The sequence below is a fragment of the Tetrao urogallus genome (genome assembly GCF_951394365.1).
Source record: "Tetrao urogallus genome assembly, chromosome: 2".
NCBI lineage: Eukaryota > Metazoa > Chordata > Aves > Galliformes > Phasianidae > Tetrao > Tetrao urogallus.
The window spans coordinates 39592600-39608111 of record NC_136814.1 but is presented as its reverse complement, the minus strand read 5'-3'; the positions used below and the strand labels follow the sequence as shown (position 1 = coordinate 39608111).

The 15512-nt window shown below is 36.7% G+C and overlaps 1 protein-coding gene across 1 annotated transcript in view; it reads right to left on the bottom strand.

The window, feature by feature from the left end:
• GALNT2 (polypeptide N-acetylgalactosaminyltransferase 2) overlaps window positions 1–15512 on the bottom strand; it is a gene marked incomplete at both ends in the record, with an annotated part of 95005 nt that overhangs the window by 29343 nt on the left and 50150 nt on the right. The window contains 5 exons of the mRNA XM_079550717.1: window positions 1041–1162; window positions 4277–4342; window positions 5193–5260; window positions 5862–5960; window positions 12159–12312. Of these exons, the coding sequence (XP_079406843.1) occupies window positions 1041–1162; window positions 4277–4342; window positions 5193–5260; window positions 5862–5960; window positions 12159–12312 (509 nt within the window). The remainder of the gene's footprint in view (window positions 1–1040; window positions 1163–4276; window positions 4343–5192; window positions 5261–5861; window positions 5961–12158; window positions 12313–15512) is intronic.

Genomic DNA, 15512 nt, shown 5'->3' with positions numbered 1-15512 from the left:
GCAAAAAAAAAAGTATTGCATAGTGTTATGCTGCTCATGCTCAAGGGCTCTGTGAGCTCCAAATACTTTTAAAATGTTTAGGTTTAAACTGACTATAGTTATTTCTCCTCTAGAATAGAATTTCAAATGCTGATGTGCCTTAGACAATTTACAGTATTTTGGAATACACAGTAAAACATCGCAGGACCAAAAGGAGTAAGAGAAGTTCCCAGTTGACAGCGACAACTGGTTTTCTTCCTGGCATACTGAGAATATGACTTCATCCTCCCCCTCTCTTTTGGAGGAAATGCAAAGGAAAGCACATGGAGGATAAGCAAGAAACTGGGCACTAACAATACAGAGTAAAACAATTTTGACCAGGAGTACTTCGAAGGAAAGATATTCCAGACTAACACATGTTAAATTAAAATGTGTGTTCACCTGAAAGAAAATGCAATTATGGAAATAGCTCTGTTGTTTCGAACACTCCCTAGCATTCTGTGATTACACTTGATTCACTGTCTGCTTCAGCTGAGTTCCTCCAGAGCACGGAAAAAACGTATAACTCTCAGTCCTGTCACTAGCTTTTCTGGGACACAGGCGAAACATCATTTTCACAGAAGCTGAGAGCCCACAGTCCCTGTTAATTTCCATGAGAATTTTGGTTTCACAGCTCAACCTCTCCGCCATTATCACACTGAATGTTAACGAGGCATAAATATTCAGGCTAAACTGAATTACATTGAGATGATATTGGTTGAAGGGAACAATGTTTTGCTCTAAAGATTACTGCGGAGGTCCCTAAAGAACCAAAGAAGCATATATTTGAATTACTTGTGAAGGTAATAATAAATATTCACATTTTATATTTCTATGTTCACAGATTAAATGAACAAAAAGTGAGTTTTAATCACAGAATACTCTGATCATCTCCATCATCTCACTTCAGAGAAAAAGCTTCTTTAGAAAAATGCATAAAATTAATGTAGTATAAACCAGATGGCTTTAAAATTTAAAAGCTACTCCTTCAGGAAATTACTTTAGAAGAACTCTTTACTAACCTCAGCTACTCTTTCCAAAAGTGGCTCCAGCCAGTGTTCATTGCATTCACAGTGACTATCCAGGAAAGTAAGTACTTTGGCTTGCGCTGCATCTGCCCCTCTGACCCGGGAGCGCATCAAGCCTGAAAAGGAAAAAAAAAAAACCAACACAAAAACAGTTGAAGTAGGTTCTGGAAGAAAACAATCAACAGCAGTAAGACAAATTATGGCATTTCAAGACAGTAATGAATTTAATTACTCTAACTCAAGACATGAACACACAAGTTTCATTTTAAAAAGAAAAGATGCCTGTTAACAATTCATAATAAAAAAGCCTACATCCTTAACTACTGCACCCAATTTTACAGGTTCTAATCTTATTTAAACAGAAGAATTGAAGTGCCTTTAAAAAAAAGCAGTCCACAAGGACAGGTGGGTCTGCAATACAGCAGATGTCACTAATGGTGATAAATGTTACTTAACATCAATAAGGAAAGCAATTTTTTTTTTTTTTTTTGTCAGATATCCAGAATAGGATTTGATTTTAGTAGCACAACTGAAGGATTAGTGCTGAGTGAATGAAGAAGCCCTACCTCTATGACCGTATTGTAGAACTGAAGATCCTAGCCATCTTTCCACACTCCTTCCACTTCCTACTTTAGAAGCCGTCAGGAATATCCTGCCCATTCTTCTGTCTGCTTCTTCCAGAAATAACTACACTTTGTTAATTCGTGTTTGAGAGCCTCTCTCCTTATCCCTTTCAACGCTTCTTTTCTACATTTTTTGTAATTCTCTTCTGTTTGTTGTTGCAGTTATCTTTTATGTTCTGTTGTTTTGGTCGTTTCTTTTGGGGGAGGGTCATTGCTGTTAGCACTTTTTTTTTTTTTTTTTAAATTGTTGCTTATAAATCTCACCTTGAAAAGACTTCTTTAACAGAAAACTTCTGGTAAGAAATCAAAAGACTTCTCAACAACTCATTTACCCAGGTCCCTTCACTGATTTGCCCTGTTCCTTTCTTGCTTTTGCTCTTATTATATGATCAGTGAATGACATTACCATTCCTCCAAGTCCCTTGTAAGATTTACATGCACACCCTGGAACAACCCACTGTGTTCTTCAGTCAGAAGAAAGTGAGCTTGCTCTCTCCCCTTAGCAAATTTTCTACCTGTTTTTCTCTATTACTCTTCAAAATTAACTGATTTCACTTACATTGTTTTCTTAATTGAAACAGTTCTTTAAAAAAAAAAAAAAAAAAAAAAAAAAAAAAAAAAAAACACAAAAAACCTGAACAACCAAACGAGAAACTACCAACTACTTCTTTTCATCCTCTTCACAAAATAAAACTTGCAAAATGTCACTGCCAAAGAGAACAAAAACTTATGAGTAAATAGCTATAGAACAAGCTTGCTCTGTCCAACATTCAGCAACTAAACAGCTTCACGAAGATCCTTGTGCTCTCTTATCATAAGAGTACTTCGGTACTGTAGATATGCTCTTTGGTGATCCTGTGTCAGTGCTTTCTACTTTACCTGTTGTACATTTGCAGCTAATCAGATATACTTAGGTTCTCTCCTCAGCCCGAACCCTGGCACTTTTCCATGCAGTTACCTCACAAACCATTCCTCAAGCACAGTGTTAACATTTGTTCTACTTCTGCAGTTCCTCCTTCCAGAGTTTCTTATTTCAAACTTTTGTTTTCATAGAATCCAATGTCTTCCTCTACTTCAAAGAATGTGGATCATCGAGTCCTCTACAATCACATGGAGCAATAAGACAGGAAGAGTCCAGAAAGTTCCCCTGGCCATAACCAGACTCTTCAAGATGGATGTGTTCCCATAGCAAACTGGTCCTACATATGAAACCTAAATCTACCATGACATATTTCTGAAAGAAAAGCAGTCAGTGACATCCCTGTCTGAGATACCAATGTAAGTCTTCATATAAAAACAATAAGCAAACTTAGCATTAAGCTCCATCACAACAATGTAGCAATCAAATGAAATCTGAAAATATTTTCATTAAAGAAAATTATCTGGCTGCATAAATGCATATCTAGGAAAAACTTCCTAACCAGCACAGTAGCTTTCATGCCTGATAACTTCATTCTAATCTCATAAAAACACCAAGAAAACTAGCACTGCACCTTCAATTTGAAAGCAGTTCTTTTCTGACAGTGAGATTTGTCAAATCATATCTTTTTCAGATATACTAGTGTTTATTTTGAAGTATGAATGAAAACTCTGTATGTATGGTACAGAATATTTATAGTACAGAAAAAAAAAATCAAAGGGTTATTTCAATCAGTTTTTCCATTACTGCTATCATAATCTTCAAATGTTGCATTGAGATGAGATGAGATCGGCTCTCTCAGAACCCCAAAACCATGGAAAGTCATAAAAGGCCTGCTTTCCTAACAAGCCTTTGCTTACAAGCATATTCCAAACAAATGCTTAAATACTAAGAATCCCCAGTAAGTCATTACTTTAATTATGGGATAACACAGGTTTTGTGCATGCAACTTCCAGATTCTGGCAATCTAATGATTCTAGCTGCTCTCCAGTCTGTCAGCCTAGAAGATACAGTGCCTATAAAAACAAACAGTAGGTATCTGCGAACTCAGTCAGCTATTTCAACTGCCAGCTCCTAGTTACTATTTCAAACAGCTGTAGAATAACAGTTGCCTTTAATACTTTAAGCTACACAGCCAGGAAGCTGTGACTAAACAGCTCAGTGATATGAGGCCATAACGTGCAAAGCAACAAAAAGGAAAAGGATGCAAGAAAAGCTGGCATATGTGGTCCCGGCCCTCCTGGCTGCTTAAACTCACGTTTGCCAAACAGTCTGACAGGCTGTCCATCAACTGAATCCTTAAAACCACTTCTCATAAGGGAACCAGCAAAGAGGGATATTTTTAAGCTGGATTTTTGCAGACTTACATACAACTTACAGTGAGACCTTGCATACAGTTGGAGCAGCTTAACAGAGGATTCACTGGAGTGAGAAAAACAAGGGGCTGAGGATGAGTGGTAATGTATCAAGTTGTCACATGTGCAACTGCACACAACAATAGCAAGTTAATTAGAATTACTATTTTTAATCACAGAAATACAACAGCTTTTTTTCCTTCCACTTGTAAGGTGATTTATGAAACAAAAAATATCCGCCTTTCCAATACAGAATGTTCCTTTAAAAGACTTGATTAGCAGATAAGGCAACCCAGTGGAATTTGTATCTTCCTTTTCCCAAATCAAGCCTACCTTCTCGGCGATCATTTCGAAGAACTCGCACTTTTTCAATTTTTCCCAATAGAGCACCATCATCAGCTTAAAAATAATAATAATAATTAAAGTGATCAAAACCAGTCTCATTTACCACAAGTATGTTTTTCTTCAAAAACAGAACAAAAACTTCATAGTGGAAAGCAATCATATTTACAAATAATTAAGAATCATGCTTAAAAAAATGCCTGTTTGTTTCTCCAGAAATAAAGAAAAGTGACCAGGGTAAAAAATTACCACCATCATTATGTTATTTAAAACTAATTTTATTTTACACTCAAAATATTTTTAATAAATTCTGCTCTTTTTGTTTACCTTGAGTAGTTTCTACATTTCATTAAGAAAAAAAAAAAAAAAAAAGATTAAAACTTGTGTCTTCTTTGCTTACAGGAAAGCTTTTAAGCAACATTACGGTTTAAACTAACCTAAAGTATCAATCAGCATTGCAAATGTAGACATTGACTTCCATTAGAGTGTTACTCAGAGGTTCACTGTTCAAATTAACATTACGATATCCTAAAAGTTTATAAATCTTGACTTTCTTTATTCACTAAGAATTTTCCAAAAGTGATGGAGAGCAGCAGCACTACAAAGAAGTATTTTGTGCAAGTGCCATGGGTTTTATTTTTGCATCATAATGTACTAAGGGAAGGCTGTTTTCAACTCTAAACTCTGCTTCTTCTGCTAACAGGAAGTAATAAAATAGATCTGAAGTATTTTAGAACTCTCCATGCTTCCACAATGACAAACACAAAAGAATTAAGAGCTGGTTTAGAACCAGACTTTACAAATTCCCATTCATATGACTAACTCCCAACTGAGTCACCTACTTTCATTTATGGAAAGACTCAGCAAAATAAACAAAATAACATTTGGACACTATAAAAGTACTTACGATCATTACTGTAGTCATCCACTAGTATGATTTCCTTAATAAGATGTGATGGGCTTTTTTTAAGGACACTGAAACAGACAAAAAAGCATTCAATACAAAGCAGTTTCCATCTCACATAAGCAGTGCTTTTAATGACATTATTTGTTAAACTACAGTTTAATACAGTCCAGGATCCCATCATTCTACAACAGCTATTAGCTTACTCAGTAAAGAGTTCGTGAAAAAAAGAGCACAGAGTTGTTCTTCCCTCAGATTTCCAGCCTCCAGAAATGAATGAATTAGACAGTTTGGACAATGGAAGCTTTGCAGATATCCTCAGATAAAGTAGCCCCTGAAAAATCCATCTTCCACGTATTCTTCATGAAACCATTTATACAACCAATCTCAAGATATCTTCTTGCAATTAATTTCACACTTTCACATGTTTGTAGTTAAGGGAAGCATTTTTGTTTGTTTAAGATCACTATTTCAGGATGTAAGACCTGGAGGCATCAGTGAAATTAAGAGCCAGCTTCATCCTTTGTAAATGGTACAAGAAAAGCATAATGGATTGCTTTGGATGATGGATTTGCTACTTCTCTTTACCAAAAGCTATTCTAGCACAAGCAAAGTGCTTTTTGTGGGGGGAAAAAAAAAAAAATAAAGTCATGGATTGTCTCCCTGGCATACCTGACAACAGTTCGAAGTAAAGCAGATCTTGCCTCATTATGAAAGGTGATCACCACACTAGTGGCTGGCAAATCTATCCGCCATTGTTTCCGTTGACACCTGAAAGACAAAAAGCCTGTCAATCTAATATTTACATTACAGTCTTAACAAACAGTCTTCATCAAAAAGCAGTTATCTACTAAACTGTGTACACACTGTATCTACCTAGAAAGAATGATGTATCTTATTTTCAAACGAGATGATTTATAATCAGCTCCTCTTTTACCACTCTTGACACTCGTCTTTGTATACAACAGACTGAGCCAGGGTCAGATTTGGGTAGATAAACATTGCTGTACTACAATCACTGTAGTTTACTGTACATACCTTTCATGCAACTGAGTATGAAACCAGAGTTCTATTTCACTTCAAGACCACTTATTAAGTCTAAGTAAATGAGCACATTAATAAAAAAGCAGAGGTTCACAAGCTGTACGTGTCTCCTTTAGAAAAGCACTCATCCACTTTCCCTTTTATTTTTAATACTGCATCCTAGTCTTGCTTGTACAAGTAACTTCTCATTAGCATAGAAAACTGTTTAAGATTGAGACTTACAATAGTCCATCGACACTAACTGATTTTTCATGATCTCTTCAAATAATAAGCAAAAAAAAACCCCAAAATTCTAAAAATACACGAACTCTTGTACATCTACATAAAATTAAGCTACTTGAATACCTTGACAATAAACCTAAAAAAGGACTCGTTGTGCAATGAGAATAGCATACTAAAAATGGTGTAACAAAGAGTTTGTGTTAAAATCATTGCTGTCTGACAAGTCAAGATCATAATCTTCATTCATAAGTAACATATGAGTGATGCATTTCTTCACACATGCTTTATCAAACATTTGGGGCACAATTCCAACAGACCTAAACATCTTCAGAGAGGGCAATCCCAGTTGAATTAGCATACACCTGTGGCGAAGTCACCAAGGAACTGTAATCTATGTAGTATGAATCAAGCTAGCTATTAAGGGAAGAAAGGAAAGTTGTATTACTACCCAAACTTCTAAAACAAGCCAAATGCTTGTATAAAAGATCTGATGAAACAACTGTCACAAATCATAAATCACACAACCTTCAGCTTCAAGGAATTAAAGTGAGCAATCTGCTGCTTCTCCTTGTCCATGCTCCAGAATCCCAAGGAAGAATAGTGCTTTCAATGCAACACGCCCATAAGGTCATACAAATGTTTGCACTGGTAATGAAACAAAATGCTATTGTGCCACTGTGTTCTCACTGCCCTGAAGAAAAACAAAGCCTGTGCCAAACCTACAACTGCTCTATGTCAGATTAGCAAGGCCTTATCTAGCTTTCTTCCTCCGGTGGTGGGTGTACAAGACAGCATTTCCACAAACACCCAAGTTGAAGCAATACATCACAAATACTCATGGAAAGTAAAGAATTAAAACCTCCTCTATCATGATCTTTTGGCAATTCATCTAAACAGCTGAAAGAAATTCAGCTATTATATACAAAAGCCTACAAAAGCTAAAAGAATTATCCTGTTTTCTGGTAATTTCCAAACTGCCCACACAAGATGAGCCTACTGTGCACACATGAAGCCCTGACACAGGCCAAGAAGCTTGGTCCTTTACTGATGAGCACTCAGAATTCAAACTTGAAATTTAATCTGTTGAAATGTTCCACTGAAACCTGCATCATAAGTCATGCTCAATAATTCAAAGCAACCCGAGAAGATCACAATTAAGCGTGACAAGAATTAATTGAATACTGTATCAATCCAATTTAGAATAAGGTCATGAAAATGAGTAAATTTAGTTCAAGTCTATTGCAAGCAAGTCATAATGCCAAAGTAAATGCATTAGAATAATAATAATAATAATAAAAATAGTTATACTGTTCTCTTTGCATAAAAGAGCACATCTAAAGAGGTAATTAATCACGGCAATGAAGCCTGTTATTTAAAAAAAAAAACAACTCAGGAGAATAACACTACTACATATTTCAGAGGAAGAAAAGATTTTTAAACTCTCAAATAAAATGGGAGGAATGCTTCAATTAAGCATTTCTCTTCTTTTTATGTTGGTGTCAATAATGCCACAGTTAAACTCAACAAACCAAAGAAACAATGCCATCAGTTTTGGGAAGCATGATTTTCTTCCCTCGACTTACAGCATTGAACTGAAAATATCAAACTAGACCTTCAATGCTTAGAAAAGATTATTAAAATTAATGAGAGACAGAAAGTATATTTTTTCCCCCAGAACTTTGAGTCAGAGCTAGCTCATATCATTAGCCAAATATTTGAAATCTCTGAGTTTTGATGAAATCATCTTTTGGTAGAAAAATTCCCTTTAACCAAGGAGACATTCATTACAACAGATGATATCTGGGTACTAAGGAGACAAGAAAGTTTGCTTCTTATCTATTTAGAATGAAAATTTGAACATGAGTCCAGAGCCTGCTAATACCTGTAGAGTCAGGGGAAAAAAGGTTTAATCGAAATAAAGACATTACCAAAAACCACTGATCTGAACTGTGGGAGGCCCAAAAGCATGGAATATTCCACCCAGCTCCTACTCAGGAGACTATTTTACACTGACCAAAGGATGACTTTAGAGATTTCTGATTATGACTGTGACAGTCACCTCCTGAGTCTCCAAAATCCACCATGATCAGGTCAGCTCTCAGCCTGAGACATGTTATAACCAGACAGCAACATAAGAAACCCAGAGCTTTCTCAATCCTGTTGAAAGTAGTAGTGTCATGAGCATCACCTCATTTACATTCCTCCAGATCTTCTCACTTCATTTCAGATGATCTATCAGCCTGTTTCTTGCTTTTCCCTTTTACTGAAACAATGGCAAGCAGCTTAAAGGGCCAAACCAAAGTGTTTTCCCGTACTGCTGACAAGTCTTCACAAAGTTATCAATTAGAAAACTTGTCTTGATGCTAGTATAAATTTCTTAGATACAGAAAAACCTAAACAATAAAGTACAAAAAAAGAAATGCATTTACACATTCAACTGCTTCTAAACAACCTAGAGAATTTCAGCTCTTAAAAAGTATTATTATGTAGCTATTTCAGAGTCAAATAGCCTTTGTAGACATCAATTAGTAAAGTTGCAAGTATAGAAACAAATATTTCCCCAGTTTTCCTGAAGAAAAATGTTGCAGCAATTCCAAAGGAAATATCAATTTTAACCCAGCTGCCTTCAATTTTTACTGAAAATAACATGCTTCCAAGTGTCAAATACTCAGTTCTTTAACATATTTTTCCTCCTATGGCTATTACTCTTGCACTTTCCATTAGGCAGATCTCAAACAAGTATTTAATGCAATGTTTTCAGCTTCTGCAGTTACTGTCCTTGCCAAAATAGAAGGAAAATTAATTGCAAGACAGCAAGGAAAGCACCATGAACAATTTGCAGGAATTACTGCTCGAGTAATTTTCTTTTCTTTAGAAAGATGACTATTTACAGATTGATGGGCACTTAAATCTGCTTCATAGCAATTCTAATAAGCCCAGGACGGATGCAGCCTTTCCCCAGGACTATCTCTCACACAGCCTTGCAAGGCTGTTTTCTAGGACCATTTAAAAAAATAAAATAAAAATGAAAAATAAAAATTAGCCAGGGAAGTCACATCACAAAGTCACAACAACCACAGCTACTGTAATATAATTTGTCTTCTGTCATCTCTCTTATCTAAGTTCTTCTCAACAAGGGATAGCATTTGTCTGTTAGAACCCCCTTAGAGAATATTTAATATCTAATTAAATATATAGAAAATTTCCAAACACAGCCTAAATTATGAAAGTTTACTTTTCAGGTCAACTAATGCCAGACTACAAGACTCGCCTTACATCATCTGCAATATTGCATGTTTAAAGGGAATAAAAACCACACTATTATATAAGGGATTTAACATTACATAATGAATATCCACATTTTTCTAAATACCTCCTCTGCTATACTGCTGCTTACTAGAGAGCATTATGAAGAAAAAAGTCACCTTCCTTTTCTCCCTCTGGCATCTCCTCTAGCTTCTTCTACACACAGCTGTGAATGTACACTCATCCTAGCTGCAGAATTAGTTAGGCAATTCAGCTACACACAGCTGGTTAATTTCATGCTTTGAGGCTGTATTTGCCTTGTTTTTAAAAGAAAATATTAATATTTGTAATTATGAAGTCCAACTTTTTTTTTCAAGTTACTGATGTCATAATGAGCAACCTTCATTTTAATATTAATCAAATCTGCTTAAGCAAGGTTGGTCCAAATCACTTAATTTCCTTACCAAATGTCAGTCTCCTCCAAATGAGAAAAATGTTTTTATCTTGCTTTGAAGCATGCTGATTTGCTGATTCAGGAAGTAGTACAAGCAGAGAGACATGGCAAAAGCTTTCAAGCATCTGAAGTTTAAGTTTGGCCCCCAAATGGTACTGGTGCATGAGGTTATCTCTTCCCAAGGACTCTATGCTTCCTGTGTACCTGTCCCTCTCTCAGCTTTGTATCATCTGGAAACTTACTGAGATTGCACTCTCCCACACCATCTATGTTATTAATGAAAACATTAAGCAGTATTGGATCCAGTATTGACTCCTGCTCCACGCTGGTCACCCTCAAAAGTAGCTTCTTCTATATACCTGCTTATTCCACTCCATAGGTTCAGAGAAGCCACAAAGCCACACCAACACACAGCAGGCTTCCATTCTCTCTCAGAAGCAGGTGAGATGAACTTCGTGGTTGGGGAAAAAAGAAAGCATCCTTTTGTTTACATAAGTGTGGTCTATTAGATGGAATACCACATTCAACAACTGCCCACCTCACTCCTACAAGAAGAGGAAAACATCACCACAAATATAGAATGGTGATTCCTGCAACTCGGGGAAACAAATTTGTCATCATTGAGCAATCATTCCAGCATAATTCCAAGCTACACAACAATTCAATCTCTGGTATGAACTTTGAAGCCATAAACACAGGACAGTTTATATACCAGAAAAACATGTCAGATTCACCTGACTTTGAACTAATATAATAGCATGTGTTCACAGCACTATCTTGCCTACAGTTTCTCTCAGAAATGGGAAAATGGTTCAGCAACCAGCCCAGCTTTGTGGGAAAGACCTGCAAGCCAACTCCATGTAAAAAACTGCGCCACATGTCTCTGGAGACTAGCAAGTACAGAAATACTGTTAGAGTTTCACTGCAGGGATACTGATGAGAGCTGTGTTTATTGAGATTTCAATCACCAGAGTGAAGCTAAGACAGAACCCTTCACAAACACAGAAACCAAGAAAAGTCATCAGATAAATAGGGACAAAACGAGATTGAAATACAATGTCAGTCTTGATACCAAATACACACTGATGGAAGTTCTGGAAACAGGACAAACTTGAACAAGGAGTGGTCCTTGTTGAACAAGCAGCCCTGCAGAGAATAACCTGGGGTTCTTGATAGGTGAAAAACTTAACATGAGCCAGCAGCGTGCCCTTGCGACTCAGAAGGCAAATGGTATCCTGGGCTCCATCAGAAGAGGGCTGGCCAGCAGGGACAGGAAGGTGATTGTCCCCTTCTGCTCTTGTGAGGCCCCATCTGGAGTACTGTGTTCAGGCCTGAAGTCCCCAGTACAGGAAAGACAGAGAGCTGTTGGAGAGGGTCCAGAGGAGAGCCACAGAGATTATCAGAGGATTGGAGCACCTCCCCTATGAAGACAGGCTGAGGAAGCTGGGCTTGTTCAGCCTGAAGAAAAGAAGGCTGAGGGGTGACCTCACTGCAGCCTTTCAGTACCTAAAGGGAGCCTACAAACAGGAGGGGAATCAACTCTTTGAAAGGGTTAATAACTGTAGGACAAGGGGAAATGGTTTTAAGTTGAGGGAGGGAACATTTAGGTTGGATGTCAGGGGGAAATTCTTTACAGAGAGAGTGGTGAGGTGCTGGAACAGGCTGCCCAGAGAGGCTGTGGATGCCCCGTCCCTGGAGGTGTTCAAGGCCAGATTGGATGGGGCTCTGGGCAGCCTGGTCTAATATTAAATGTGGAGGTTGGTGGCCCTGCATGTGGCAGGGGGGTTGGAGATTTGTGATCCTTGAGGTCCCTTCCAACCCTGGCCATTCTGTGATTCTGTGAAGATTCATTGTTCTTTACTCCACTGTTTAAGGATTGCAGCACAGTTTATTGTTCCTTACTGAAAGTTGGAGAACTTCTGCTATAGGAAAACAGCTCTCTGCTCAAAATAAGCAAACAAAAAGGCTAATCCAAGCCAAACACGGCTCAGTTGGGAACTTACTGATCATGTCTCGTGTCAGGAATGTTTCGGTCCATTCGTAGTTTGTCACTTTCTACCTGATTGAACTTATTGCGAGCATATGGATCCTGACCAGATCGCACCATGGTAGCACTAACATAAGCATCTTGATCAAAGTCTTGCCACCGAACTTTGCCTACAAAAGAAAAACAGGAACATATTCGGTTTAACCTCTGCAACTTCAAGCAAATTCAGAAATCCAAATATAACTAATCTTATTTTGCAATGAAGTAATTAAGCCCCACAGTATTTTTAACAGTGTAGCGTCACACTCACTTTTGCACATTAAGTTGCTCCAGAACACCCTGTGAATTAATGAAATTGAACCATTTCACAGCTCTCAGTTCATGCAACTAATCATCAGATAGCCATGCATCATCTTATCTGCTATTTTGTTGGTTTTGCCTCTACAACCACAACTTCAATTTAAAATATAATTTAATATATTCCAAATTTTCATACACTTTAACAGAGAAGATCTTTTTAAAGGCCCAGGCTTCAAAGACATTCTAATTTAATTTACTACTGTCACATTATTCAAACAGAAACCAAACGATTCGAGAAACAGGGCTTTTAGAAGTATAAGAGGACATTATTCTTAAAAGCTAGCATTTCAGGTAGGCAGAGCACCACACAGCTCTCCAATGCTAATTACATGACATAACTGCGACCTTCTTTACATTAAAAAGGAATCACAGATTAATTACTCTTTAACAAAGAAAGTACTATTTACGTAACTGATTGCAGCACTTGAACTCGTATACATAAAACTGAAAGGCAGATTAACATTTATTATCCAGGAACAAAATTTCAGAATGTTCACCTTCAGCTGTAAAACAGTTTAATATCAAATGCATCAAAGGTCTAATTTCTCACTTCTGATTCAACACTTTCTTTTTGTACTGACAGTCAAACTTCTGTTACCTACAGCAAATTTATACCAGCTGTAACTAAAGAAAGAAAGTTACAGAGCTGACATTCTAATATAATATACTTAAGATCAGCTTTTAGGCAAATACAAAAGTTCAGGCATATCCTACAGTATACCAATACACACAAAAGGAATACTATTACAACAACTACTAATGAGAGCTAGAGATTGCTCAGACATTTCAATGTTTACCTTTCTTCCTTCTCTCAATTTGTGAAGCACAGAAACTAAGGTGTTCCTCATTTAAAGCTTTCATCCATAAAACATGCTTTAATTATCTTATGTGAACTTCTGTTAGGAGATCCCAATATTGAAAGAAAACTTCTATTTCAATGCAATTAAATATTATAATTGCTTGTTGCTTACCTAAAACCTAAATTGGTAATTGGTTGGTAATTTCAATCTTAGGTGTGAGTTTTAAGGCAACCTACACTGACAGCTAACATGATAATAAATACAACAGTAAGTGAACTGCAGAGTTTGCTATTTGAGTTAAATAAAGCCAAAAATCACTCAGTTGGTTAGGTATCTGGAACCAAACAAATGCTGAACTTGCATTTGACAAGTGCTTATTTTACAGATGCAAAGGTTAGATGTTCTTCAGTTTTAAGGTGATCACTAGTACAACTGTTCTGAGACTGAGAAGCTGAGCAAAGATAAGAAGAAAAAGGAGTGAAATATAGTGAGGCTGCTTTTCATCTACAGACAGAAACAGTTATTTCCCAACTCTAAGGTCTTGGAGGAGGCAATCAACTGAAATAGTGCAATATATATTTATTTTTTAAACACACCAGGTGGTTTTAAACAGGACTTTTTTTTTTTAAAAAACTCTGAAACAATAAGTAGCTCTATTTAAAAAAAAAAAAAAAAAAAAAAAAAGTGGATTTGTTGTAGGAAAAAAGTCAAGAAGGTAGTCCATTTCACAGTGCTAAATTTACTGAAAAGCAGTGCCAGCCCATAGAATAAAAAGACAAGTGAATCTGGCTTCAGAAGGCAGGAGGCAGGCAAAGCCTGGCTCTGGCTCCAACAGAAGATCCTGTCAACTGTGTAGAATATACATCAGATCCATTAGGGAAAAACTCAGATAACAGCAAAAGCAGCTTGAAGTCAGACAGAAGGGAAAAAAGCACAGCAGATAAATTTGTGTGCAACCAAGCAGCAGACCTCAAAGTGTAGGAATGGATAGACACAGAATTCTACAAATAGCTTGCTCTCCCTCTTCCTGACTCAGAGGAGCTTAAAAGCAGTAGGATACCTAGTATAAATATGATCATTTTGACTAAGAGACATTAAGAGATTTGTTAACTAACAGAAGCAGCTAGCTGACTAACTGTTGAAACTCTTATCATTGCCTGTTCAAAGCTCAAAAAGGCATTTAAAAAGAACCGGCCATATTGTTTTGGTTTTGCTACTTATGCAGACAGTTCAGGGTCAGACAGTCTTACTACAAAAGCTGATGTCACTATTTGCACAAAACAAGAAATACAATTTCACAACACAAATAAATCATAAAATGACAAAAGAGTAATATACTTGGTTGTATGGGAAGTAGTATAAAAGGTTTAACTACCATTTTTCTAAATAATCTTTAAAAACAGCAAATAATTTCTTATTTAGTATAAATCTTGAAAGACATCATATTGCATAATAGTGAAACCTAAATTACAGGTCCTCTAACCTCAGTGGAAAAAGCAAGGCAGTTTTGAACCAAACCTCTCCTGAAATTTGATCATTTTGTTTTGAAACACCCCAAAAGTATCTGCAGAAGTATGAATTCCATTTGAATTCAAAAGTCGCCTACTCAAATAAACAAAATAGTGATTTGAGAGTGCAAAATTCTGAGTAGCCTTTGATATTTGACTTGAGATTCATGCTGTCTTGCAGTAATGATTATCCTGCCTGTTAAATCAAGTCTTAAAGAGACTGCTAATCAATGGATTAAAAAGGAGTTCTGACCTGTCCTACTTTACATCTAATTTTGCTTCTAACCTTCCAGGTTCTGATCTCTCTCCCTTCTGACCTGTAATACTTCCCACCTCTTAATACTTAAACAGCTACTTTGGGCAACATAGAAAGGAAGACCTCTGAAGACATAGATGGGGTTTGGCTCAGAATACATAAATATTCAATATTTAAGAATATTGATTTTTTTAAGTCTTATTTTCCAGGTAAATATTAGCAGAAAGAAGAATTCTAGTTGGAAGATGTGCACTGGCTGACCTGTAATTCCAGTATCAGGAAAAAATATTCCTTCAACTTGCAGAGATTTCTGTTCAAGAAAAAGTACTTGGAAAAATCTGCCAGAAACCAAGCTGGGTTGGAAAAAAATTGCCAAAAAGCATATATACATAACCAGAGCCTCATTTCCCCTCTCCAGAAAGCAATAAGACAAAGCAATCCAAAGG